At 40.8% G+C, this 26,648-nt stretch overlaps 1 protein-coding gene across 1 annotated transcript; it reads right to left on the reverse strand.

Moving 5' to 3' along the window:
• LOC150029540 (uncharacterized) lies at nt 1-26,482 on the reverse strand. Its single transcript, XM_090295758.1, has 3 exons — nt 26,011-26,482; nt 25,279-25,795; nt 1-256 (listed from the first exon to the last, which is right to left on the reverse strand). Exons 1-3 carry the CDS (start codon nt 26,480-26,482, stop codon nt 1-3), a joined length of 1,245 nt encoding a protein of 414 aa, XP_090151884.1.
• Nucleotides 26,483-26,648: the final 166 nt, after the last annotated feature.

Raw genomic sequence — 26,648 nt, forward strand, 5'->3', positions numbered from 1 at the left:
TCAGCTGCTCTCCTTAGGCTTAGGCCGCCTAGAGCGTGAGCTGCCATTCTTCCGAAGCACGACTTCTTCCACCTCAATATGCACGACACACAACTCACAAAATGTCTTCGTTGGGTTCTTGATCAATGAATCACTGAATGGCCTTGCTGCCATCCCCTGCTCAAAAGCGGCGATCATCATCTCTTCATCGTGCGTCCGAAGTCTTATTGTTAACGCGTTGAACCTGTTCAGATACTCCTTCAACCTGTCTCCCTCCCTTTGTCTCACGTCAAAGAGATCATACAGCCTTAGAGATTTGACCTTGTTGAAGGAGAATTATTCTCTGAACAACCTGGCGAACTGGGAGAAAGAGCTAATGTGGTTGTTGGGGATCCCAATGAACCATTGGAGGGTTGTACCTGTAAAAGTGTCCATGAACATCTTGCATCGAATGGCATTCGTTCCTCCTGAGATGATCATCTGAGCATTGAACATCATGAGAAGGCTTTCAAGGTCCTCTACCCCCGTGAAAATGGCCATCTTGGGTGTGATATAGTGAGGTGGCACGACCTCATTCATGATCTCCTGTGAGAATGCCTTGGGAGTGTCCCTTACTGATAAGCTCAAAGTTCGCTCCCTAGTGGAATGTCGGTCACGTTGTTGCAGACTCTTCTACAGATGCTCATTGGTTTTACGCAACTCCTCGTTGTCCAGCGCATGTTCCTCATAGCTATCTAGGAGGCCGCAATTTCTCCCATCAAGCGTTGTTGGAGAAGATCTTGCTCAGCTTGAGCTTCCGCTGGTAGCCTCTCATGCTTAGCATTGGCTTCTTCGTTATCTTCTTAGAGGGCTCTCATGGTCTCCATGAGTTGTTGTAAGTCGGGGCCATCGCTTCCTTTGGATCCCAGCGGTGATTACCTCGTGTTCCTCATCATGTTAGAAAACTCAACCACAATTGTGGATGGGATTAGGTTTTATCGTATCTCACGGTGGGCGCCAAATGTTCTTACTGGTTGACCTCAGATTGACTGGATGGAGAAGGTCTGCTTTTGGTCTGTCTCCTTCTAGCACACTGGAACAACGCCCTATTGAGACAGAAAAGGTTCTACCTATTGATCACACTCCGACGATCAAGTCAGTGAGAGCATACAAAATAATAATCAGTTTCAGTCTCTAGTACTCAGAAACAGCATACCTTCACCGGGGGTCTCAAGCCCCTTTTATAGATATCCCACTAACAACTTTTTTCTATCATTAATGTAATCTCAATAGAAGAGCATTTAATCATAATAGAAAAATCACCTGCTAACAGGCACCACTTATCTTCAGGTGCTAACAACAACAAAACATTTTATTTACGTGTGCACCATTATTCTCGGGTGCTTACTCTTTTATTCTCAACAAATATTAATTAATATGTAACTACATGCATTAATTAATATGTAACTAACTTGCATATTATCCCAAGAGATAAAATATATCTTTTTCTTCAGAATAATATGATAACAAATTTAAACAATAACAATTATATCTTTCATCTTCAGAATAATATCACAACAGATAAAATATCTTTTTATCTTTTATCTTAATTACCTTTTCTGGGCTTACCAACATTTGGACCGAGAGCACGACCCACCTCTTGGGCCCAAAAACCGAGCTGACCTCCCCCAAATACTTGGGTCGAGATGATGAACTCTCCTGCACGGTACAACAACAAAGGCCCATGACTAAAGACTATAAATAAACCCTCTACGAAGGAGTAAGGTACACTTTTTATCAGTTTTCACTATACACTCTTAACATAGAGTACTTACTTGATCGTCAACGATTAAAGAAGGAGTCTTGAAATGAGTAGCAAGGGAGTGACCGACACACAAGAATTATACAACCAGTTCCAGGTACTATCTAGGTCTACTTTGTCTATAAAAATATAGTTTTAGTTATTAATTATTTTATATTATAAATTAGTCTTTTTAGTGACTATAGAGAGTACTTTAGAATCCAAAGTAATTTATAGATAAAACCTTGATAGCTATTATTATATGTAAATTATTTTGGTCTCTAAAATTAGTTTCTATAAAATGATTTTCTTGTAGTGATTCCATTTTAAAAGGTATATACATTTTGTAAGATTACAGAAGCTACTCAAAAGTATATTGATCATAACATTATCTCAAATAAGGTTATGAATGACACAGTCTAAATTAGTAAGGAAAAATGTTTTTCTATTATCAAAGTGAATTATGTTTGGTTGAACATGTATGTAAAGATCATGTTTACCCATCTTGAAAAACATCAAATCTAAATTTGAGGGCATTAAACTTGTGGTTGAGATGGGTTGGCTACAGTTGTGAAGAAGAGGTGAAGTGTGTATACATAAGGCTAGTTGATGGTACAAACGAGTGTTTGCTTGTGATAAGGGCCTTGTGAAGCACTTGTCTCAAAAGCCTTTTCCAATCATAGTATGTGTGGGGAAAAATGGAGTAGAAGGAGTAAGTTATTCGTAGTGGGAAGTTTGGCTTTCTTTCATTGAAGGTCTAAAGGTAGAGACAACATGCTACATAGTTTTGAAACCACCATATGATAAGAGAGGAAGGCTATGACATGGTTGCTAAGATATTGTTGGAAAAGATGTGAAAGAAAGGATAGGTATGACAGTAGGTCAAATACATAAGATATGTTGGTTGAATTGTATCTAAGAACAAAGTCCAATAGGGTAAGTGATAACTTTCAATTTTCTTATAATTTTCTAAACTAATTGCATTTTCTTGGGTTTCTTTTGTTCTTATTTTCCATTCTTAGTTTAGTTTTGTAGTTTAGTTTTACATAAACATTTACAAACACTACAATTTACAACTTATATTCTTGAACCGTTTAACTTTGATGTTTTAAAGGAACCTTTTCGAATTGGGTTTTGACCTAAGAAGCTTCAATGAAGATTCTTAGATTATGAAGAGTAGAAAATGTTGAGTTTAATGAGTTAAAATCTCCAAAACTTGTACTAGACGGCCAAAGGTCAGCCAGCAATAAAGTGATGGATCGTCAATAAAAACTTAAGAAGAAGTTGAAGTTAGTTAGTTTCGTTATTTTTGTGGATTCACTTCAAGGCCCACCCATTTGTAACACTTTGAAACTGTATAAATACATAGTAGTTGAACAAACTTGATACAATAATAGATCTAAACAACCATGTAGCTAATTCTACCATTTGGGATTGTGAGAAATTTGTTCAAACTCTTATGTATTGAGGTGGTATCTAAACATAATATTACGTTCTTAATTAACGATTAGTATTATTGTTTTGCTTGTAATTGGTTTACCATGATCTCGAAATTTAGATTTGAGTGAAAAGTACTTATAAGTTTCTGACCAAATGATAATGCTTAACATATTTGAATGCTAGGAATAGACTTGAAATGTTAATTGTTATTAACATTTAATCTTAATGATAAGAATTTTTTATAAATATGCGAGGAATCGATATTTAGGAATCAATCAAAGGACACAATATTGTCATGCTAATCAAAATACAAAAGAGTGAGAAAGATGAACCCCAATCCATATTTTTCCAATTGAAACAACAAACTCTTTGACTTGTGTTCTTATTAATCATTGCCATCATAACAAATCCCAACAAACTTTATTATTTTTTGTCTATTTAGTGAATCTTTTACATTGATTATTCAATTATTCCTTGTGGATTCGATATTCGTCATTAGGGACAAATTATTACTTCTGACAACACGGTGCACTTGTCATAGAAAAGCCATCAGATTTTTATATTGATTCGTTTATAAACAAGACTACTTCGAATTCTTGATTAACTTGATCAAGTTTCATTATGCAAATTAACATTTCCTTATATAACATAAGTGTTAAAATATGACCCATCATACACTAGAGTTTAATTAAGGGTTTTTAAACAACAAAACATAAATCATGAAAAGACTTCATCTGGAAGACACAACTTTTATACAAGACAAATCATGTGAGATACACTCTTTTTTTAGAATAAATGAAACAACACATATGTTCTCTTTGTTCTTTGATAAGCAAAGTTCTCATAAGATGATATACATGCACACAATATTCTAAGCTAATATTGTACCTAACAAAAATATTTATGAGTTTATTTTGTGTTATAGAGAATGTTGTCATTTATATGTCTACTAAGAACATCTTACATAACACAAGATAATGTCAAAGATCTCTACAAGAATGCACTAAAGTTGCTTCACAGCAACACACATTTTAACCATGCCCCATGTAAAACAGAGTAGAATAAAGTACAGAAAATAACACACACAAAATTTATGTGGTTTGACTATAACCAATCGATGTCCATGATAGGGTTCACTGTGATAACTTCTGAGATTTACAACTCAAAGTTTCTCTCCTCACATTGAAACTCTCAACTCTTACGTTAAACAATAACTCTTAAGTTCAAGTTTCCAAGTACAAGAAAAAATTATTGTCTACAACATCCCACTAAAGAAATTTGTTATACAAACCAAACATGTATACAGTGGTTCAATTTGAAAATAATATGAGGTGCCAACAGTTACAGGGAAGGCTAAATGTTGATACCCAATAGATGATGATACCCATCAAATGGTCTTGAACCACTAGATGGTCTAACACTCTAGACAGTTTAGGAAAAATTTAACTTAGATTTTATTTGAACTAATCTTCAAACAATAAATATCAGAAAAAAAATATAAGGCCACATATGTAAAAATTTAAAAAAAAAAAATAAAAAATATATATATATATATATATATATATATATATATATCGGGCCATAATTAAAGTTATTTAAAATTATTTTGCATTTTTTCCATGTATATATATATATATATTCTAACCTTTAATTAAGAATTATATGTAAGAATAATACAAGAATTGATGGAGGACCATCCCCACATTCTCAGCCACCACACTAATTAAAGAATAACTAAGAGCAAAGACAACCATGTAGCTTTACAGAGAACATTCTTTTTTCTTAGCCTGTATGAACTTGTACAAACTAGAATAAGGTTCATTCAAAGCCTTGTATTTTTGGGCCACATTTAGACTAAAATAATATATAAGCAAGGAAGAGTATAAGGAACTTCTAGAAATCATTACTTGAGGACTTAAGCAAGCTTCTAGAAGCACCACATGTGACCTACTTTGGGTTTCTAACCCTAACCTTAACTTGCAAGTTAGGGTAAGTAAGCTTGTAGAGTATCAGATGATCTATCACCCATTAGAATGAAAGTCTAAGAGTTTTGATGGTAACAAAACAATATAAGATGTGTTATATGTATAACCATTCTCATTCATGTACAACATAAGAGAATTGATACATCAAACCATACATGAGACACAACATTACAAGGAATACATAGATACAAAGACACTACATTATGGAACTATGAACACAAATTTCAAACGAAATGAGCGTTAAAAGAACACTTCAAAAGCTCACATCAGACAATGATCTAGAAGGATGAGAAAGACCTTACTTGACATTGACAAGAATGAATGCAACATCAACTAGAAGTGTCATGATGAAGTTATCTAACAAACAACATAATCATGAGATCACAAGATAAAAATAAGAGCATTAGATCATGATGTGTGAAAGACAATGTATTCACTCACAAAGAGCATAAAAATAATTATTTATGGTCTGCAAAACAATCAGAACAAGTGACAGACAAAGAGTTGAAATATTGAATCACTTAAAGACTCTACACAAAGTAGTAGATGAAGTATGAAACAAAACTAAATGGATCAAGCATCATATTCAAGTGTTAGGCAAAGTCTAAACACAAAGTGCTCAAAGGAAAATACATTAGACGATATTGATCAATACACTATCCACAGTAACGTTGGAGCCTTACACAAATCAGACAATGATCGAATGAACATGACAAACGAAGATTATATGTTGGACGAACAAGTGTCTGGTAAGTTTCCATACTTATTCCTTTTACTTTTACATGTGCTTAAATGGAAATTCAATATGTTCTAAATGTGTTATGATTATGCTGAGTTATACAAATCATATTTAAACAAAACACAATGCTTTAACTAGAATTCCAAATGTTTTCAAATAAGCTTTAACGGATATATTTTGGGACTAAATTGTCTATTTTTTGAAAAAATCTTTAAAGATTAATGAGCTTAATTGATATATCTTTGCGAAAGTTATTTTGTGAAAATATAGTTCTACTTAATTGAGATTTAAGTCTGTGTTTGAAAAGGTTTTCGAAACATGTACCGCCCTGGTAGTCGGAAGTGATGACGTGGCATCAAGCTACAGTGCAGGCGTGTTGACAAGACGCCAGGTTGGCAGAAGGGAAAGAAGTCGGGGGGCTCGTGAAGTCGCCAGTTATTAAGTTGGCGTGCTCCGATCTCCTGCATACCAGAACCGGCGATCACCGGGTTAAAGATGAAGTCACCAGATGTAAACTCAGGCGACCAAGTGATTGGAGATCGCCAGAGCAAGCACATTGCCGAAGATGAAGGTGGTGCAGATTATGAAGGCGGCCGGCGAGACCACAGGGAAGGTGTACGAAGGCACCCTAACTTGCCAATTCCAGTAGAGATCGCGCTCCCAAGTTGGCTATGCACTGGGCAGTACCATGCATAAGTAACTTAGCCAAAAAGAGAGTCAGAAGCAGCGCCCAAGTCAAGGAGGCTCCAGATGATGGCACGTGTACGATTGGATGCGAGCCACGTGTCCAGGTCTGTTACTTCCAGGAGAGAGAAAGTGACCAGGTATAAAAGGGTTTCCCAACGAACTTTCGAGGTACGCACGTTCAGATTATACTCTTTACGCTTGCGAGTTCTTGAGCATAATGTGAGAGAGAACATTACACGGTTCCTTGAGAGTTCTTGAGTGTTATTGCTCTTAGTATTTGGTGGTTCGGTCACTGACTTGGGCGTTGGAGTGCGATCGGCCGCAGTGGCGCCGCTCTGTTCTTTTGCAGGTTCTTGAGGTGGATCTTGGCGGAGGACGGAGGTTGAAGCGGTGCACACGTCGATCCAAGTTTGACGAGGCAAGTTCCAACGTTCTGGTCAACAGGCAGGATCATCAGGCGCCCACCGTGGGGCCGTGTAAAACCTGTTCCCATCCACAGCGTGAGTTCTTGGAGGTTTTCGTAGTGTTCTGCGTGGTTGTGTGCTGGTGCAACCACTGTTCGCTGTTCGTTTGAGATTTGTTCGGTGATTTCGCGTTTTCCACCGTTCGTTCGGGTTTTTGTTCGGTGAAGTGAGGTTTTCTGCTGTTTACGCGAGATTTGTTCGATGAAGTTTGAGTTCTTTGGCTCGTTGTGTTATCCGTAGGAGAAACGGTGGTTTCTGGTGGAGTTGCAGGTTTCTTTGGGGGATTCTTTGCGAGGTTCTGACCGATTGATCGCTGAATCAATCGTAGCTGAAGTAAGTGTTGTTCGCTGCATTCTGTGATTCGCCAAGTTTCATGAGAAAAATGAGAAGCAATCGTTCAAGTCCAGTTGCGCCCGTCGCTGCTGAAGGCGCCGCCGCCATGACCATGGCGCAGATGGCAGAGATGATGCGTTCGTTGCAGGCAACTGTGGAAGCCTCTCGCATAGAACAGGCGAGAATGCATGAGGACCTGGTCGCCTCTCGCGCCAGGAATGATGAGCTTAGCAAGGTGACTGAGGAGCTGCATCAAGCTCTTCAGGAGCAGCAAGGGCGTTCTATTGCTGAAGAGGTTGCGCCGTCGTCGCCACCTCGTGTTTTTCCTATGCCTTTCGCTCAGGCGATTACTGACACGCCTATTCCTACGAGTGTGGTTCCTGTTAAGGCTGTTTTCACCGGCATGGAGGATCCTGAGGCTCATCTCACCACGTTCCATACGCAGATGATGTTGTCAGGGGGATCAGACGCCGTGTACTGCAAGATGTTCGTGAGCACACTCCAGGGAACGGCGCTGGAATGGTTTGTGAGCCTGCCTAACGGTCACATTACCAATTTCCAACAGTTCTCGAAGATTTTCGTCGAGCAGTACATCGTGAATAAGGCACCGCCCAGGGTGTCTTAAGCTTTGTTTGATATAAGGCAATATCAGGGAAAGTCCCTCAGGGACTACCTAAATCGCTTTGGGGCACAGATGGTCAGATGAAGAAATGCTGGTCTACGCATTTAAGAAGGGCGTGCTGCCGGGACCATTCTGCGAGGCATTGATCAGGGCTCACCCCGCCACGTTTGCTGAGGTTAGGCGACTTGCGGTGGCCCACATCGCCGACGAGAGCGAAGTCGCCTAGAAGAGAGGAAGCGTGGCTCCCGCTAGGCCACGCGCCCAGACCAGGATCCAGCCACAGAGGGTGCTGGAGACAGCGACGGCCAGAAGGGATCAGAGGACTCGCCATCCTTATGATCCAAGGAAGAACAAGGGTAGGGGCCAAGGACGCCAGCAACTAGCACGCCGGGAATACAATCGCCCGCCTAAGCACAAGTTTGTCATGGGATTGGCGGACCTGATCGCCATTCCCAATATATCTGCTAGGTTGAAGGCGCCAGAAAAGGTTGGCGACAAGGTGCTGGGACCAAAGCCAGACGCCTGGTGTGAGTTTCACCAGGGCTTTGGCCATACAGTGGACTCGTGCTTGGCATTAGGGTACCAGCTCGACGATCTAGTTAAGAGCGGATTCCTAAACGACTATTTGCTGGATAGAAGGACGGGGGGCACGTCGAGCTCCCAACCAGCAGGTGCTGAGGCTCAGCAGCACGAGATGCCTACGCATGGAGAAATCCACACCATTGCAGGGGGTTTCTCAGGAGGTGGATGCACTGCATCACAGAGGAAGAGGTACGCGAGGTATGTGATGACGGTGGATATGTTTGAAGACCACTCGCCGAAAGTGGATATTACCTTCACCAAGCAAGATCTTAGGGATGTTGTGCCTCATGACAACGATCCCATAGTAATTTCGTTGATAACAGCGGGAAGAAAGGTCCACAGGGTGCTGGTGGACCAAGGAAGCTCGGCAGACGTGATGTTTTGGCCGACTTTCACGCAGCTGGAGCTGCCCCTTGACCAGCTGAGGCCCTATGGAGGGTGCTTGTATGGTTTCGCTGGTGACCAGGTGGAGGTCAGGGGGTACATAGAGTTGAGGACAACGTTTACAGATGTGGCGGGTTCAAGAACGGAAAAAATCAAATATCTTGTTGTAAACGCTCCTTCAGCATACAACATCCTGTTGGGAAGACCCACGCTCAACAGGATAGGTGCCATACCGTCGACCCGGCACATGAAGGTGAAGTTGCTGTCTATGGAGGGGGTGGTGATCACCATCAAATCCGATCAGAAAGAAGCAAAAAAGTGCTATGAGAATAGCCTGAAAAACAAGAGATCGGTGAGTTACGTAACGACCACCCCGCCTCCCGGTGTGAAGCCCAGATCGACGGTAACAGAAGAGACTGCCGGAAGAGACGTGGAGATGGTGGATGCTGAGCTGGGGGAGGGGAACGCTGGTCTAGGGGAGGAAGAGGCCAGGAATCGCCCTGAGGAAGCGAGAGAACTGGGAATCGCCAGGGCGGTGATCGCCAGAGAAACCAGACCAAAACCCGTCGAGCAGTGGCTCGAGAGAGAAATCGGGGGAAAGATCTTCAAGCTTGGAAGATCCCTGGAGGATGAGCTCCAGGACCATATCGCCAAGGTGATAGAACGGCATCTGGATGCGTTTGCATGGTCCGCTTCGGACATGCCCGGGATCGATCCCGACTTCTTGTGCCATCATCTGGCGATGGACAACTTGGTAAGACCAGTGCGACAAAGAAGAAGAAAGTTCAACGAGGAGAGGAGGCAGGCGATTAGGGACGAAACACAGAAACTCCTCGCTGCAGGCCACATCAGGGAAGTCCAGTACCCTGAATGGCTGGCAAATGTCGTGCTGGTGAAGAAGAGTAATGGGAAATGGCGCATGTGCGTCGATTTCACCGATCTGAATAAAGCTTGTCCGAAGGACTCATATCCTTTGCCAAGCATTGACGCCCTGGTGGACAGTGCTGCAGGGTGTAAGTTGTTGAGCTTCCTGGATGCCTTCTCGGGGTATAATCAGATCAAGATGCATCCCATGGATGAAGAGAAGACCGCCTTCATGACCGAAAGATCGTGCTACTGCTATAAGGTGATGCCGTTTGGGCTGAAGAACGCGGGGGCCACGTACCAGAGGTTGATGGATCGAGTACTTGCACCGATGCTGGGAAGGAATGTGCAAGCGTACGTTGATGACATGGTCGTGACCTCGCCAGAGTAAAGCAAGCACGTTGCGGACTTGGAGGAGTTGTTCACGACGATCGCCAAGTTCAAATTGAAGCTGAACCCAGAGAAATGCATTTTCGGCGTGGAGGCTGGAAATTTTTGGGTTTCCTCTTAACTGAAAGAGGCATAGAGGCCAACCCTGATAAGTGTGCCGCCATCTTGGTGATGAGGAGCCCAGCTACGGTGAAGGAGGTTCAACAGCTAACAGGTCGGATGACAGCCCTGTCTCGCTTCGTGTCAGCTAGCGGAGAAAAGGGTCATCCCTATTTTCAATGCCTAAGGAGGAATAACAAGTTTGCTTGGACGAAGGAGTGCGAGGAAGCCTTCGTCAAGCTGAAGGAATATCTGGTGAGCCCGCCGGTTCTGTGTAAACCGCTGGTGGGAACCCCTCTCAGGTTGTATTTTGCTGTAACTGAGAGGGCGGTGAGTGCGGTGCTCGCCCAGGATCAAGATCAGGCTCAGAAGCCTATTTATTTTGTTAGTAAGGTGTTGCAGGGCCCCGAAACGAGATATCAGGCCCTGGAAAAGGCTGCGCTGGCTGTGGTATTTTCGGCGAGGAGGTTGCGCCACTATTTCCATAGCTTCACCATACTGGTGATGACTGACCTACCCATCCAGAAGGTCTTGAAGAAGCCTGACGTTGCGAGAAGGATGGTGAAGTGGGCGGTAGAATTGTCAGAGTTTGATATTAAGTATGAGCCCCGAGGCCCGATCAAGGGGCAAATCTTTGCAGATTTCGTGGTCGAGCTCTCATCCGAAGCGACACGAGTTGAGGGGAACGACTTCCATTGGGTACTCTCGGTGGATGGATCGTCAAACTAGCAGGGTAGCGGTGCTGGAGTCATCTTGGAAGGACCCAACGGCGTGCTGATCGAACAATCTTTGAGGTTTGCCTTCAAAGCCAGCAACAATCAAGCAGAATATGAGGCGCTGATCGCCGGGATTTTGCTGGCCAAAGAGATGGGAGCCAGGGTGTTGATGGCTAAGAGTGACTCGCTGCTAGTCACAGGACAAGTAACAGGCGAGTTCCAGGCTAAAGATCCACAAATGGCGGCTTACTTGGAGTATGTGCTGGAATTGAAGAGTTCCTTTGCCTCCTTTGAAGTGGCGCATGTGCCCAGAGAGCAGAATGCCCGAGCTGACTTGCTGGCCAAGCTCGCCAGTTCAGGCAAAGGGGGGTAGGCAGAGGACGGTGATTCAAGAAACTCTGAAGACGCCGAGGGCATTTGTAGCAGATCACCTGGTTCTTTAGATAAGCAGGTTGACGGAAAAAGCGGCAAGAAGTCACAAGTCTTTAACGCAAGAAACGTTGAGATCGTCGAGAATTAGAGCGTGTCGAGGAGAGAGGGTGAACATGACACAGGTCTGCGCTACCCATGAGCCAGACACCTGGATAACACAGTACAAGCGGTGCCTGGCAGATGGCCTTCTCCCGCTGGATCCGGCAGAGGCTAGGAAGGTAAAGAAAAATTCTAGCAAGTACACATTGATTGATGGCGATCTGTACAGGTTTGGGTTCACTCACCCACTCCTGGAATGTATACATGGCGAGAAGTGCACGAGGAACATGGCAGAGCTCCACGAAGGAATATGCGGAAGCCACGTCGGGGGTCGAGCTCTGGCCGCAAGGACTCTGCGTGCAGGTTACTACTGGCCATCGATGAGAGAAGACTGCAAGAAGTATGCCCAATGTTGCAAACAATGCCAACAACACGCCGATTGGCACAAGGCGCCTCCCGAGGAGTTGAAGTCGATCTACAGCCCTTGGCCGTTTCATACTTGGGGAATCGACATCCTGGGACCTTTCCCGCTGGCGATCAGGCAGATGAAGTACTTGGTGGTGGCGATTGAGTATTTCACCAAGTGGATCGAAGCAGAACCAGTGGCCCAGATCACCGCACACAAGATCGAAGGTTTCGTGTGGAAGAACATTGTGTGCCGATTTGGAGTGCCCAAGCGCCTGGTGTCGGACAATGGGACTCAGTTTGCAAGCCACTTGTTGAAGAAGTTGTGCGAAGGGGTGGGAATTCAACAAGTGTATGCATCCGTCGAGCACCCTCAGACGAATGGGCAGGTGGAGTCAGCTAATCGGGTGTTGCTGAGAGGTTTGAAGAGAAGGCTAGAGAAAGCCAAAGGAAGCTGGGCTGAGGAGGTACCCCGCATAGTCTGGGCGTACCACACCACCGAGCAGTCAGGAACCCATGAGACCCCGTTCAGCTTGGTCTATGGGTGTGATGCAATGATTCCAGTAGAGATCCAGGAGAGCTCCCCGAGATTTCAGAACTTCGTAGAGGAAGACTCGAATGAAGAGAGAAGGCTGAACCTGGATCTACTGGATGAGGTCAGGGAAGAGGCGAGATTGAAGGCTGAAGCGGTGAAGAGAAGGATTGAGCGAAGATACAACTCAAAGGTGATGCCAAGACAGTTTAGAGAAGGCGACCTGGTGATGAGGAAAGCCCACCAGTACGAGATGGAGAATAAACTGTCGCCCAAGTGGACGGGGCCGTTCAGAATAACCGAGGCGCTCGGGAACGGTGCCTACCGATTAGAGACATTGGAAGGAGGGGCGATTCCTCGCACTTGGAACGCCACGCACCTGAAGTTGTATTACAGTTAAGAAGCTTTGTAAGTAAAGACAAACACGAAGTTATATTATAATATCTCCGTTAAAACAGTTTGAAGGGGGCACTCTTTTTTCCCTAAAGAGGGTTTTTAATGAGGCCACCAAATAAAGAGAAGTTTTCAAAGTACAAGTTGTTTTAGATTGCGTGCCTGTTGTTTTCAGAAAGTTTTGAAGAAAGACCTTGTCACTTATATGTGACTTAAGGCAAGTTAAAGATATATTGCATGCTTTCTAAAAAGTTTTAAGTCCTCATCGTCTTTCGGCGATCGTAGGCATCAGTTAAAGTTTTAAGTCCTCATCGTTTTTCGGCGATCGGAGGCATCAGTTAAATTTTTAAGTCCTCATCGTCTCTCGGCGATCGGAGGCACAAGTTAAAGTTAAAGTCCTCATCGTCTTTCGGCGATCGGAGACACCAGTTAAAAGACCTCAACGCCCTCGCGCGTCCTGAGGCGAGTTAAAGACCTCCTCGCCGTCGAGCGAGTGCAGGCGAGGAAGAGCGAAAAGTCCTCAGTGTTTCTGGGGGCGAGAAGATGTAACCCCTGGGGCAATGTAGAGGCACCAGTGAAAAGTCCTCAGTGTTTCTAGGGGCGAGAAGATGTAACCCCTGGGGCAATGTAGAGGCACCAGTAAAAAGTCCTCAGTGTTTCTGGGGGGGGAGGAGATGTAACCCCTGGGGCAATGTATAGGCACGATTTAAAGACCTTCTCGCCTATGAGCGAGTTCAAGCAAGATAAAATCCTTCTCGTCTCGAACGAGTTCAGGTATGGTGTAAAGGGTGGAAGAAGTTTGGAAGGTGGCTAAGGTAGGTTCGAAGAGAGCGCCTAGCCACCCGGTCTTTGTTCTGAAGTTCAGGAAGGTAGAAAAGGATCCGAAAGGCGCCTCTACCCCAGATAAAGAACAATGGCCAAGGTATGAAGCCAGAAAGAAGCTGATATCGCCAAGAGTCTTTGGCGACCAGAAAAAGTTCAAACAGTGGCGGGAAAGTTAAGAACACGTTTTGATGAAGCAGATCGGGTGAAGCGATGTTTTAAGCCAATAGTTGAGTTAAAGTTCATTGCTTGAAGAGTAATTTTGCACTAAGGTTAATTGCCTTAAGATTACAAGTTGTTAAAGTGATCATTATTCGAAGTTGAAGTGGCTCGAAGCAGTCAAGTATAAGATCGTGCCTACGAAGTTACTAAGTCATTTCTCTGAAGTAAATTGCGCAAGGGAAGTTAAAGCAGCTAAAGAAGATATAAGAGGAAATACACAGACTTTGTCATTAAAATGAGTGTCAGTTCAAGAACGCATATACAGAAAAAGGAAAAAAGTTCATTACAATTATATACAAAGAGAAAACATAAAGGTAGTGGATGGAGGAAATTGATCAGTCTTCAGCAGGAACCACCTTTCCATCCACCACCTCATTGTTAAGGGACACCATGCTAAGATCCAGATCAGGGAACAAGCAGGCGAACTGTTCCCGTGCGGCCTCGAATCCAGCAGCCAGAATTTGGGCAGAACTCAGATTAAGTTCTTCAATTTGTTTCTTTAGTTCTTCAGTTTGTTCCTTCAGCCCCTTGTTCTGCTGCTCCAGCTCTTCAACTTGCTTCTTGAGTTGTTCGATGGTCTTCAGCAACCTTCTTGGATTCTGCTTGCACTTGGCCCAATTCAGCAGCGATTTTCCCCTTCTATGTGTTGGCTTCAGCAAGTTTCGCCATGGTGTCTTCCCTTTCTTTTTCCACCTTTCCCAGGAAGATCTCCCGATCAGCTGACCTCTGGTCCAGTTTCTTCACCTTGGCGGCGTCAGTTTTTATTGAGGCCTCTAGGTCAGCCACCTTAACGCGATAAGGTACAATCTTGCTCTCCAGCTCAATTTTCTCTTGAGCCAGAAGCTGCACCTTGTGGCGTAGATCGGTGGCCTCCTTGCGTGCCAACCGGAGCTCGGTGCTCATCGCATCTTCTACTCGGGAGTGTTCAACCTCCGCGAGTGTCAGATTGAAGGACAACTTCTCCACCTCAACCCTCATAGTGCTATTCTCAGTTCGAAGGTTGAAGAGGTCATCCTGGAGCTTCCTGGTGGAGCTCTCCACAGCTCTAGATATAATGGTGGGGAAGTCTTCTGCCATCATCTTCAGTTTAGCAGAGAAAGGCTCCCACATCCTCTTAACCTCAATGGAGAGACCTGCATGTGGAGGCGCCGGTTGGGCCTGTTGTTGGCTCTCGCCGCCACCTTCTTTAGTTGGTTGATTAGCAGGTGCTTCTTGGCGAGGTGGCGACGTCGGGAATTCAGTAATTAGAATTGGAGAGTTATGAGCAACTTCATCCCCGATTGGAGCAACGTCTGCGGCTGAGGCATTTGAAGGAGGACCCCCTCCAGCTGTTGCACAAGGCGTGGAGGCGCTCGGGGGGTCCTCCATGAAGTTTGGCTCGGGGGCCTCAACCGCAGGTGGCGCAGATGCCAATGGAATGGCTTGGACTGGTGAAGCAGGAGCTGGTGGAGGCGACAATGATAGAGGAGGAGCAGGCGTAGACGGCGGTGTTGATGTTGGAAGAGGGGGTGGAGCAGGTGCAGAAGAAGGTGCCACCCTCTTCCTCTTCGTGACAAGGCCATCTTCGGTTACCTCGTCGTCTTCCTCTTCCTCCTCATGGACTACTTGGGGAGCTTTCCTCTTGGGTCTCCTGAGGACAAGCTTTTTCCGTTGGTTGGCGGGTTGGGCCTCAGAGGAAGTTGGGCTTGTACCTGGATAAGTAGTTCATACTTAAGGATCTTAAGCAGGGAGCTTAAGGGGACTAGACGTAGTCCTAGTGTTTGGGGTGAACCAATATATATCTATATGTATACTTTTTTCTATCCCTTATCTCTTATAATATTTATTTCATCGTAATTGATAAAAACGGAAAGTTTTCTAGAGAACCTAAGCTTAGATAACTTCAAGAAGTAGGCTTAAACTCTTCTTCAAACCAACCTAATTTCCTCAAATTCACCACTGATTCATCATTGCACATGGTTCATTCTTCATTTCCAATCTTCCGCTACCTATCCTCGTCTCCATTCACAGTTCAACTACAGGAATCTTCATGCAACCATAACTGGCTTGCATCAAGTGGTATTCAGAAGACAAGAAGATCCATTACACTGCACACGTTTCAGGGTAAGTATCAAACCGTTCAACTATTTTTCTCTCAATCTGTGTTGTTCATGGGATCACCTTCATTGTCTTGTTGTTTCACTATATTCTATCGTTTGTTTCTCATTTTCCATATTTTATATTGGTTTTCATTTCAATCGGTTAATCTTTCTTTTAAAACATTTAATCATTTTTTCTAAGAAAAAATTAATCGATGCAATATGCTTAAAAAATATATTTGCATCGTTCCTCTTGAAGTTCATAGGTTCTTCATTGTTTTGCTCACTCTTCTTGTTGTTGTTTTGATCCAAGCCAGCCTTGGACTCTGGAGATGCGAGTTCATCCTTGCAATGGAGATGAGGTTATGAAGTGAAATGGAGGAGGATTAGAATGCATTATGATTGGATGTGCTTTGATGATGGATTAACCAAGGTTCCAATAAGAGGTTAAGCCTGCTTCTTGGAGAAGGTTTACATTAGTCTAAGAGAACTTAGCTAGGATAAGAGACAATTGGAGAGTGAATGATTCTGAAATGTGCAAAGTTTCATTACTCAAAATCCAAGTTTGAATATACAATTATAAGGTAGCCATATTTATAGGAATTTGAAAGGGAAGGTAGCGTGCAAAGTGAAGCTACACTAACCCTAGCTTGCATGGCAAGTTAGGGTTAGGGTTATCATAGTCTCCCATGCTTCTTGGAAACCCTACCTTGCTTCCTAAGTTAGGATTTCTAGAAGCCTTTCCTTTTTCCTTTTGATGAGCTCTAAACATGCCTAAAAAACAAAGGACAACTAAGGCTCAGAGTACAAAGCTAGAGAAAGGAAATATATTCGACTTTGTAAAAATTTTACAAGGCTAATATACAAAATTTCTGGATTTCTAATTTATCTTCATCTATGCTCTTAGCTTGAGTTGTGGTGGCTAGGTTGCTTGGATGCACATGTATCAGACCCTCTCCTTAAAAATTATCTGACCTCAAATCATGTACTTTTTTTAGGGTTGCCACCTTATTGTTGTGAGAAAATTTATCGTCAGCCGAATTCACGAACCCATATGCACATAACAACAAATATAATGAGAATATAGAACAAGAATGAAATCGTGAATTGTAAAAACCCATGAAATGAAAAACATAGATTTTTTATTTGACAATTTTGGTTAATTTTTTCTTTGTGCTGTACACTACTTAAAATGTGTAATGAGGATACAAAGTGTGAAGAAGGAAGAAGAGATGTACCTTTGTTTTGGGATGAAGAAAGGAGTATACAAACTGGTTAAAAATGTTGAACTCCTTCATTTTTTTTCATTATTGTCTTGTAATTTTTTTTTTAATTTAATTTATCTTCTCCCATCTGCTAAGTTGTGAGAAGACACACAAAAAAACTTACTTCCTTGAAAGAAGAAAATCATTTTACTTGTACGATCTTCATGTAATGTCTGATGATCAAACTGCCAAGGTCGTCCAAGTATAATGTGACCAATGTCCAACAATGTTATATCACATAACACATTTTCACTGTAGTTGCCTATAACAATGGGTACACTTACTTGTTTGTTTACTAATATTCCATCATCACATAATACATTTTCACTGTATTTGGGTACTTTCATGTTAGTTTTTCTTAGTTCTCTTAAGGACCCTTTTTGAAAAGTTTTATGCTATTCAAAATTATTCCTATATGCAACAAAGTTATTATTGAGATTTCCTATAATTTGTTATTAGGTTTTTCCTCTTTGTCTTCGAAACCTATACCATTTTGTATCATGTGAGTTACTAGAGCTTCTTACAAGAATGTTTAGGAATTTTTCACATGAGTTCGACTAAGAAATGATTTTTCTTAAAGTGGAAATTTCAGTTTCGAGACTTTGTACAACTTTGTTATCTAGAGATTTTTTTTATCTCTTTTACCTAGTTTTTCTTTAAATATATATAGCTCTTTTTGAATTTTGTCTGGTTTTGCATTTTTAGCTTCTAAGACTTGACTTGTTCTTTTGTTTTCTTTGCCTAATTTATCATTAGTTTGTGAGAGTTCTAGGTTTCTCTTGTTATATTATCTAGGTCGTAGCTAATAGTTTTTTTTTCTTGTTTATATTTTTTAATTCAATTTTGACATATGTATTGTAAAAAACTAATTATAAGTATGATTCTCTAACATAGTAAATGCCAAAAAGATCTATCTCTTTCTCAGATTCTTCACCGTCAGAGATGTATTATGTGTCTGCCATGAGGACAATTTGTGCTTCTTCCATAGATTCTGAGTCTGAAAGATCTAGATCTTCTAATGTAATCACTAAACCTTTCTTTCTGACAAACTTTCTCTTTTCCTTCTCTTCTCCTAGTTCTGGACACCCAGATTTAGTGTCAAAGTTTGTTGCCACCAAAACATATATGCTTACATTAACCATCTTTGTTATATCTTGTAAGAAAACTTGAACTTAAATTTTAGCTAAACCAATCTTAACACAATAATTATCAAACAAAAATATAAGGTCACATATAAGAAATTTTTTTAAAAATACCAAGCCATAATCAAAGTTATTTAAAATTATTTTTCATTTTTTCCATATATATATATATATATATATATATATATATATATATATATATATATATATATTCTAACCTTTAAATAGGAATTATATGTAAGAACTATACAAGAATGAAAAGTAAAACTAATTCTTTTAAAGTTACTAAAGTTATAATTAATGTAATATATAAAACATTTTTTTATAAAGTAATCTTATCTAGTTTCGTGACATTGTATATTCAAAACTTAAATTTGAGATCATTTATTAAAAAGAAACAACTTAGGTGATTCCCATATTCATTGGTTAGTCTAAAATATTATTGTTCTTGTCAGTTGACATAGGGTTAACTGAATGTGCAAACTTCGTTTCTAGTATGTCTCCTCCTAATTCACTGGAACAACACTCCACTAAGACAGAGGGGGTTTTACCTGTTGATCACACTCCAACGATCAAGTCAGTGAGAGCATACAATATAATAATCAGTTTCAGTCTCTAGTACTCAGAAACAACATACCTTTTCCGAGAAAAAGTACACAGATGTTTATACTGGTTCACTCTAAACCCAGAGCTACATCCAGTCTTCTCAGAAACTACAGAGGAATTCCACTAAGCAATCACACCTAGATCACTTACACCACAACCAAGAAAGTGACCTTGATCCCCTCAAGACACACACTTCTCTTGGCCAACACACCAACACTAAGAATGTTGATCTTGATCCCCTCCAGAACACACAGCAATCCTCAGCAAACACACAAAAGCATATGTTTTACAGAATTCAAGAATTACCCTTGTTACAAAAGTAAATCTGAAATCAATACAAGCAGAATTCCTATCTCACACACTATGATCAAACTCAATCTCTAAGCAATCTCAATTCTTTTAAAAACTCAAAAAATTGTGTTAAAAAACTTATTACTCAAATTTGTTTTTCTGAATTTATTCAAAGATGTTTGTTATCAAATCTTAACAAACTATTAATTGCATTTAAAGATTGGTCAAAGCATTTAAAACTGGAGCGTAATCAGTTAAAAAACATTTAATGCTCAGTCAAAGCTAAAACAGTTTTTATGTTATGGTACCAAAACAAACAATCGGTTGTTTCCTCGAATCAATCGGTTGTTTTGGTTTTAACAGCTCAACCATTTGAAAAACAGTTTTCAATCTTTTCTAAAAACATCTAAGTATAAAACAATCGGTTGTTTTTCACTTAGTTTGAAAAACACTTTTCTTTTAAAAAAATTGAGAATGCCTATGCTTTGGATTCAATCACAGAGTGGATTACAAAACTCAAACTACCCCAGATCCTAACTAAAACAGCTCAGCAACAGCAAGCACAACCAAGCCTTCAACATCCTTCAAAGGGTTTGGATTCTTCAAAGCTTGAACACCACTTGGTTCTAAAATCTCCCCTATTTGATGAAGACAAATCCCTGGTGCTTGTGTTTGATCTGATTGAATCTGAAGTAGTACCTGCAAAAGTAGCATTTATTCTATCCAATGCTTCTTACAACAGCAGGTCAGATTTTTATACACTCAAAGCATAAAACATGATAAACAATCGGTTTTTTACACGAAACAATCGGTTGTTTCTATCAGCAGCAGCAGAAAACAGCTTTAAATCAGAGATAAAGATATACAAGAACCAATTAATTCTCCCCCTATTTGTCTTCACAAATAGACTTTTAGCATGTATCAAAACAGATTTAGGAGAGATTATGAAGATCAAGGATACCTAACTCATTTCTTACGAAGAAAAACCTCTCTTTTGGTAATGGTTTCGTGAAGATGTCAGCTAACTGCAATTTGGTCTCCACAAACTTTACTTCACAGTTCCCATTGTTTACATGATCCCTGATGAAATGATGTCTTATCTCAATATGTTTGGTCCATGAGTGTTGAATCTGATTTTTGGTAAGATTGATGGCATTTGTGTTATCACACATCAAAGGAACCTTGCTGATTTGTAATCCAAAGTCTGCAAGTTGTTGTTTGAGCCACAGAATTTGTGCACAACAGCTCCCAACAGCAATATACTCAGCCTCAGAGGTAGAGAGAGCAACACATGCTTGTTTCTTGCTATGCCATGAGATTAGGCTTGAGCCAAGAAGGTGGCAAGTACCACTTGTGCTCTTTCTATCTAGCTTGCAACCTGCAAAGTCAGAATCTGAATAACCAATTAAATGAATTGCAGAGTGAGAAGGATACCATAACCCAACAGATGATGTTCCTTTGAGATATTTCAGAATTCTTTTTGCAGCTTTGAAGTGTGACTCTTTAGAATTTGCTTGATATCTTGCACATAGACACACCACAAACATGATGTCCGGCCTACTAGCAAAGAGCCAATCAATCCTCTGTATTTTGTTTGATCTACACTCTTTCCAGCAACATCAGCATCCATGTAACAGCTTGATGACATTGGAGTGCTTGCTTCTTTGCAACTCTCCATTTCAAATTTCTTGAGAATCTCCTTGCAATACTTTTATTGACATAGAAAGATCCCATCCTTTGTTTTCTTAACCTGCAATCCAAGAAAGAAAGACAGTTTTCCCATCATAGACATTTCAAACTCACATTTCATTGCAGCCACAAATTCTTCACACAAACTATCTTGTGTAGCACCAAAGATGATGTCATCTACATAGATTTGCACAAGAATTATTTCTTCATTTGACTTTTTGATGAAGGGAGTCTTGTGTACCATTCCCCTTTCATAACCATGAGATAGCAGAAAATTGCTAAGCCTCTCTACTACCTTGGAGCTTGCTTCAGTCCATACAAAGCTTTCTTTAACTTGAAGACATGGTTGGGATATTTATGATCTTCAAAGCCCGGTGGTTGATCTACATAAGCTTCCTCATTGATGTAGCCATTCAAGAAGGCACTCTTGACATCCATTTGGAAGAGTTTGAAACCACTCATACAAGCAAACGCCAGCAGCAGCCTCACAGCTTCCAATCTAGCAACAGGAGCAAAGGTTTCACCATAATCTATGCCCTCCTCTTGATTGTATCCCTTGCCAACTAGCATTGCTTTGTTCCTTGTGATCACACCATCTTCATCTAGCTTGTTCCTGAAAACCCATTTCGAACCAATAATATTCATTTCATCAATTCTAGGGACAAGAAACCATACCTCATTCCTTGCAAACTGATTCAACTCTTCATGCATAGCTTCAACTAACTTCTCATCCTTGAGAGTTTCCTCAATTGACTTTGCTTCAATTTGAGAGACAAAAGTTGTGTGCCTGCAGAAGTTAGAGATGGAGCTACGTGTGGAGACACCTTTCTTTATCTGCCCTATGATATTTTCCACTGACAAATCTCTTGGAATCCTCCACTCTTTGGGTAGCTCACTCTGTTGCAGAATTTCAATCGATTGTTTCTGCGAATCAACCAGTTGTTTTCTGCACAGATTTCCAGCTTCTCCAAACTGATGCTCTGTTCATCTTCTTCAGCATTGGTCTTTGGGATTTCATTGTTTCTGCGATCTACCTCATCAAAGACAACGTGAACTGATTCTTCTACAGTCATCAACCTCTTGTTGTAGACTCTATATGCATGACTTGTGAGTGAATACCCTATGAAGATGCCAAGATCCGCTTTCTCATCAAACTTTCCCAAGTTTTCTTTTCCATTGTTGAGAACGAAGCAACTGCAGCCAAAGACTCTGAGATGACTAATGTTAGGCTTCCTTCCATTGAAGAGTTCATAAGGAGTCATCTTCAGAATAGGTCTTATAAGCACTCTATTCATCACATAACAGGAAGTGCTCACTGCATCCGCCCAAAAGTACTTAGGAAGGGATGATTCACTAAGCATTGTTCTTGCTAGCTCTTCAAGAGACCTGTTCTTCCTCTCTACCACACCATTCTGCTGTGGAGTTCTTGGAGTTCTTGGAGCAGAGAAGTTGTGAAGAATCTCCATCTTCTCACAGAATTTGCTGAACTTCTCATTTTGGAATTCTCCTCCATGATCACTTGTAATAGAACCTATGTTGTTGTTCTTTGTATTTTGCAACCTTCTTGCTAACTTCTTGAATGCAGAAAAGGCATCACTCTTTGATTCCAAGAAAAGAGTCCAAGTGTACCTAGAAAAGTCATCAACAATAACAAGCGCATAATAATTTCCACCAAGACTCATAGTTCTTGAGGGTCCAAAGAGATCCATGTGAAGAAGTTCAAGAGGTTTCAAAGAAGAAAAAACGTTTTTTATTTGAAAGAACTTTTCACTTGTTTCCCTTTTTGGCATGGTAGCCCAATCACAAGATCCCTTGAAATTAATTTGTTCAAGTGATTCATGTGAATATGAGCAATTCTTTTATGCCAAAGCCAAGATTCATCTTGCTTTGATAGAAGACATCCAATTGAACATGGTGAAGAGATATCGAGAAGATACACATTATTAACTCTCTTACCTACCAACATTACCTCTTTGGTGTTGGGTAGACAGATTTCACATGTGTTTGACTTGAACATCACTTGATATCCCTTGTCACATAGTTGGTTAATGCTCAGCAGATTATGCTTTATGCCTTCTACATAAAGCACATCATGGATGACCAAGATGTCTTTGTCTCCTATGGATCCACTTCATAAAGCCCTAGGAACAGCATATTTTCTGATTTTACAGAACCTCACAGAATGGCCTCTTTTCATGCAATAGAAGCATGTAACAATCGGTTGTTTCGATGGTCCAATCGATTGTTCTTCTGGCCTTTTCAAAAATGATTTTGAAAATCTATCTTGTTTGTTTTGTGGGTTAAAACCCAATCCAGCTTTTCCAAAAACATTGTTTTAAGATGCCAAGACATTCTCAAAGTTGGATAGGCCTTTAGAATGTTTATCCACAATTTTCAAGATTTTCGCAATTTTCACAACCTAGAGCATCACACTTGCAAGAGGAGTTTTTGTAGCTGATTTCAAGATTTTCAAAATTTGTTTTTGAATTTTCTAATTCCTCTTCCAGTTTCTTTACTCTGTTTTCAAGCCAGTTGTTCTTTTCCTTTAACCGATTGTTCAAGAGGGCCAATCGGTTGGCTTCTTCATGCGTTTCTTGAAAGGCTTGAAGCAATTGACTATAATTTTCAGAGTTTGATGAGTTAGATGAACTTACACTACTTGAGTCATCTTCCTTTCTGGCCATGAAGCAGAGATTTAGGCTTTTCTTGTTTTGCCTTCTTTTTCTTCTTGCTTGGCTTTTTGACCTTGCCTCCTTTGGTTCATTGTTTCCTTGAGCAGCCTTGAGTGTTTCCCTCATCTCTTTAGCAGTTTTGCATTTTGACACCCTGAAAAACTCATTAGTATCCAGTGCAGAAGCTATTATGTTTTGAGCATAACAATCAAGCTTGGCCATTTTACATTCATCATTGGTCCATTGAGACCAAGGTTTTGCAATGAAAGAACCATTTTTTTTAAACTTTGGAATGTAAGGACCATTCTCAATTGAATCCCAAATTCCTTGATCAATAGATTCCATAAAGATTTTCATTCTGGCTTCCCAATACTTGTAATTTAATCCACAGAATAAAGGTGGTTTGTAGATTGAAGCACCTTCCTCAAAAGATTTTTTCCAGCCACAGAAAAAAGATTTTTGGATCAACTTGAATAACTTTCTAGAACCAAGCTCTTGATGCCAATTGTTAGAATATATGGCTTTAAACTAGAGGGGGGTGAATTGTTTAAAGAGGGTTTTCGCAAACTTTTAATCCTTGAATGAAATTACTTCGTGAAAACCTTGATTGAGAAATCAGTTTTTCAAAACACAAAGCTAAATGCACAACACTAGTAAAACAATCGGTTGTTTATACCAGTAAACAAATATCAAAACTGAATTTAAAGAGTTAGGGATAGAGAAAAAGTACACAGATGTTTATACTGGTTCACTCTAAACCCAGAGCTACATCCAGTCTTCTCAGAAACTACTGAGGAATTCCACTAAGCAATCACACCTAGATCACTTACACCACAATCAAGAAAGTGACATTGATCCCCTCAAGACACACACTTCTCTTGGCCAACACACCAACACTAAGAATGTTGATCCTGATCCCCTCCAGAACACACAGCAATCCTCAGCAAACACACAAAAGCAGATGTTTTACAGAATTCAAGAATTACACTTGTTACAAAAGTAAATCTGAAATCAATACAAGCAGAATTCCTATCTCACACACTATGATCAAACTCAATCTCTAAGCAATCTCAATTCTTTTAAAAACTCAAAAATTTGTGTTCAAAAACTTATTACTCAAATCTGTTTTTCTGAATTTATTCAAAGATGTTTGTTATCAAATCTTAACAAACTATTAATTACATTTAAAGATTGGTCAAAGCATTTAAAACTGGAACGTAATCAGTTAAAAAACATTTAATGCTCAGTCAAAGCTAAAACAGTTTTTTTGTTATGGTACCAAAACAAACAATCGGTTGTTTCCTCGAATCAATCGGTTGTTTTGGTTTTAACAGCTCAACCATTTGAAAAACAGTTTTCAATCTTTTCTAAAAACATCTAAGTATAAAACAATCGGTTGTTTCGACAAAACAATCGGTTATTTTTCACTTAGTTTGAAAAACACTTCTCTTTTAAAAAGATTGAGAATGCCTATGCTTTGGATTCAATCACAGAGTGGATTACAAAACTCAAACTACCCCAGATCCTAACTAATACAGCTCAGCAACAGCAAGCACAACCAAGCCTTCAACATCCTTCAAAGGGTTTGGATTTTTCTTGAACACCACTTGGTTCAACATTACTAACCCTGCTAAGCCTTCTGCCACTACAATAAAGAGAACAGGTGTCAATGGATCGCCTTGCCTCAATCTTCTAGTTGGCTTGAATTCCTTTGTTGGGCTCCCATTCACTAACACAGAGACTGTAGCTGATTCCATATATCCTCGCATCCTCATAATCCATTTATTGTGGAACCCCAACTTGTGGAGCATATCATATAGAAAATCCCACCTGACCGAATCATAGGCTTTTTCAAAGTCCACCTTCAAGCATAAGTCGCTCCTCCCTCCCCTTTTTAGATCCTCTATCGCTTCGTTCGCCATTATCACGCTATCTAGGATCCCTCTGCCCTTTAAGATTGCAGATTGGCTTTCTTCAACCACAGAGTTTATCACTTTTTTTATTCTACCAGCCAGCACCTTTGCAATAATTTTGTAGATAGCCCCCACAAGCGAGATGAGTCGATATTGCTCCAACTTGGAAGGGTCTTTAACCTTTGGGAACAAAGTTATGAAAGATGCACTGCATCCCTTAGGTATAGAGCCTGTATCATGAAACAATGTCATGGCATTGTAGCTCCTCTTTTATGAACTCCCAGCTTTTCTTGATGAAGTTGAAATTGAACCCATCAGGACGTAGGCTCTTTGCTCCTTCACACTGCCACACCGCTTCCTTGACTTCCTCCACTCTGAAGGCAGCAATGAGGCTCACATTATCTTCTGTAGAAAGTGTTCTAAACTCTACTCCATCTAGCCTTACCCCAAAATCTTTTTGTTGCTTTGAACCTATTCTCAAACACCTTCATTGCCTCAGCTCGAACCGTACACAGTTCCTCACACCACTGATCCCCAACCTCTACGCCCTTCACTTCATTCCTCCGTCTTCTCCATCTTAGAGTCGAATGGTAGAATTTGGTGCATGTATCCCCATACTTAAACCAACTTACTCTTGCTTTCTGGCAAAGTAGGGAATCAATGTTCCTATCCACCTCCCGTAATCGGTTCAATAATTCTATTCTTTCCAACCCTCCTCTAACCCCCAGACCTCCATTCGAATCTTGACTATCAATGGACTCTATTTCACGTAAGATGCTTTCCTTAGTGGTATACAAATTGCCATACACTTCTCTGTTCCAACTTTTTAGATCCCCTTTTAGCAATTTCAGTTTAACCTTAAGGTTCGTAATACCATCCCCATGTGCTGAACAGGATTGCCACTTCTCCTTCACCATCTCAAAAAAAAACCTTTCCTTATGCCAAGCATCAATGGTTCGAAACGGTTTGGGACCCTAGTCCTTAACCAAAGTTTTCACCACCAAAGCACAGTGATCAGACACTTCCCTCCTCTGGACATATTGTTTACACATTGGTCATATGTTCAACCACCCTTCAATGACT

Source organism: Phaseolus vulgaris, chromosome 1 (genome assembly GCF_051622355.1).
Source record: "Phaseolus vulgaris cultivar YP4 chromosome 1, ASM5162235v1, whole genome shotgun sequence".
NCBI classification, from domain to species: Eukaryota; Viridiplantae; Streptophyta; class Magnoliopsida; order Fabales; family Fabaceae; genus Phaseolus; species Phaseolus vulgaris.

Bases quoted from the DNA above. Each gene is read 5' to 3' on its own strand.
- LOC150029540 (XM_090295758.1), bottom strand. From the start codon at position 26,482: ATGGTGAAGGAGAAGTGGCAATCCTGTTCAGCACATGGGGATGGTATT. The intron at 25,796-26,010 runs GTAAGGCTAGAT...TTCATGATACAG, and splicing joins AGCAACAAAAAGATTTTGGG to GCTCTATACCTAAGGGATGC. The intron at 257-25,278 runs GTTAGTAATGTT...CGTGAGACAAAG, and splicing joins GTGGCAGAAGGCTTAGCAGG to GGAGGGAGACAGGTTGAAGG.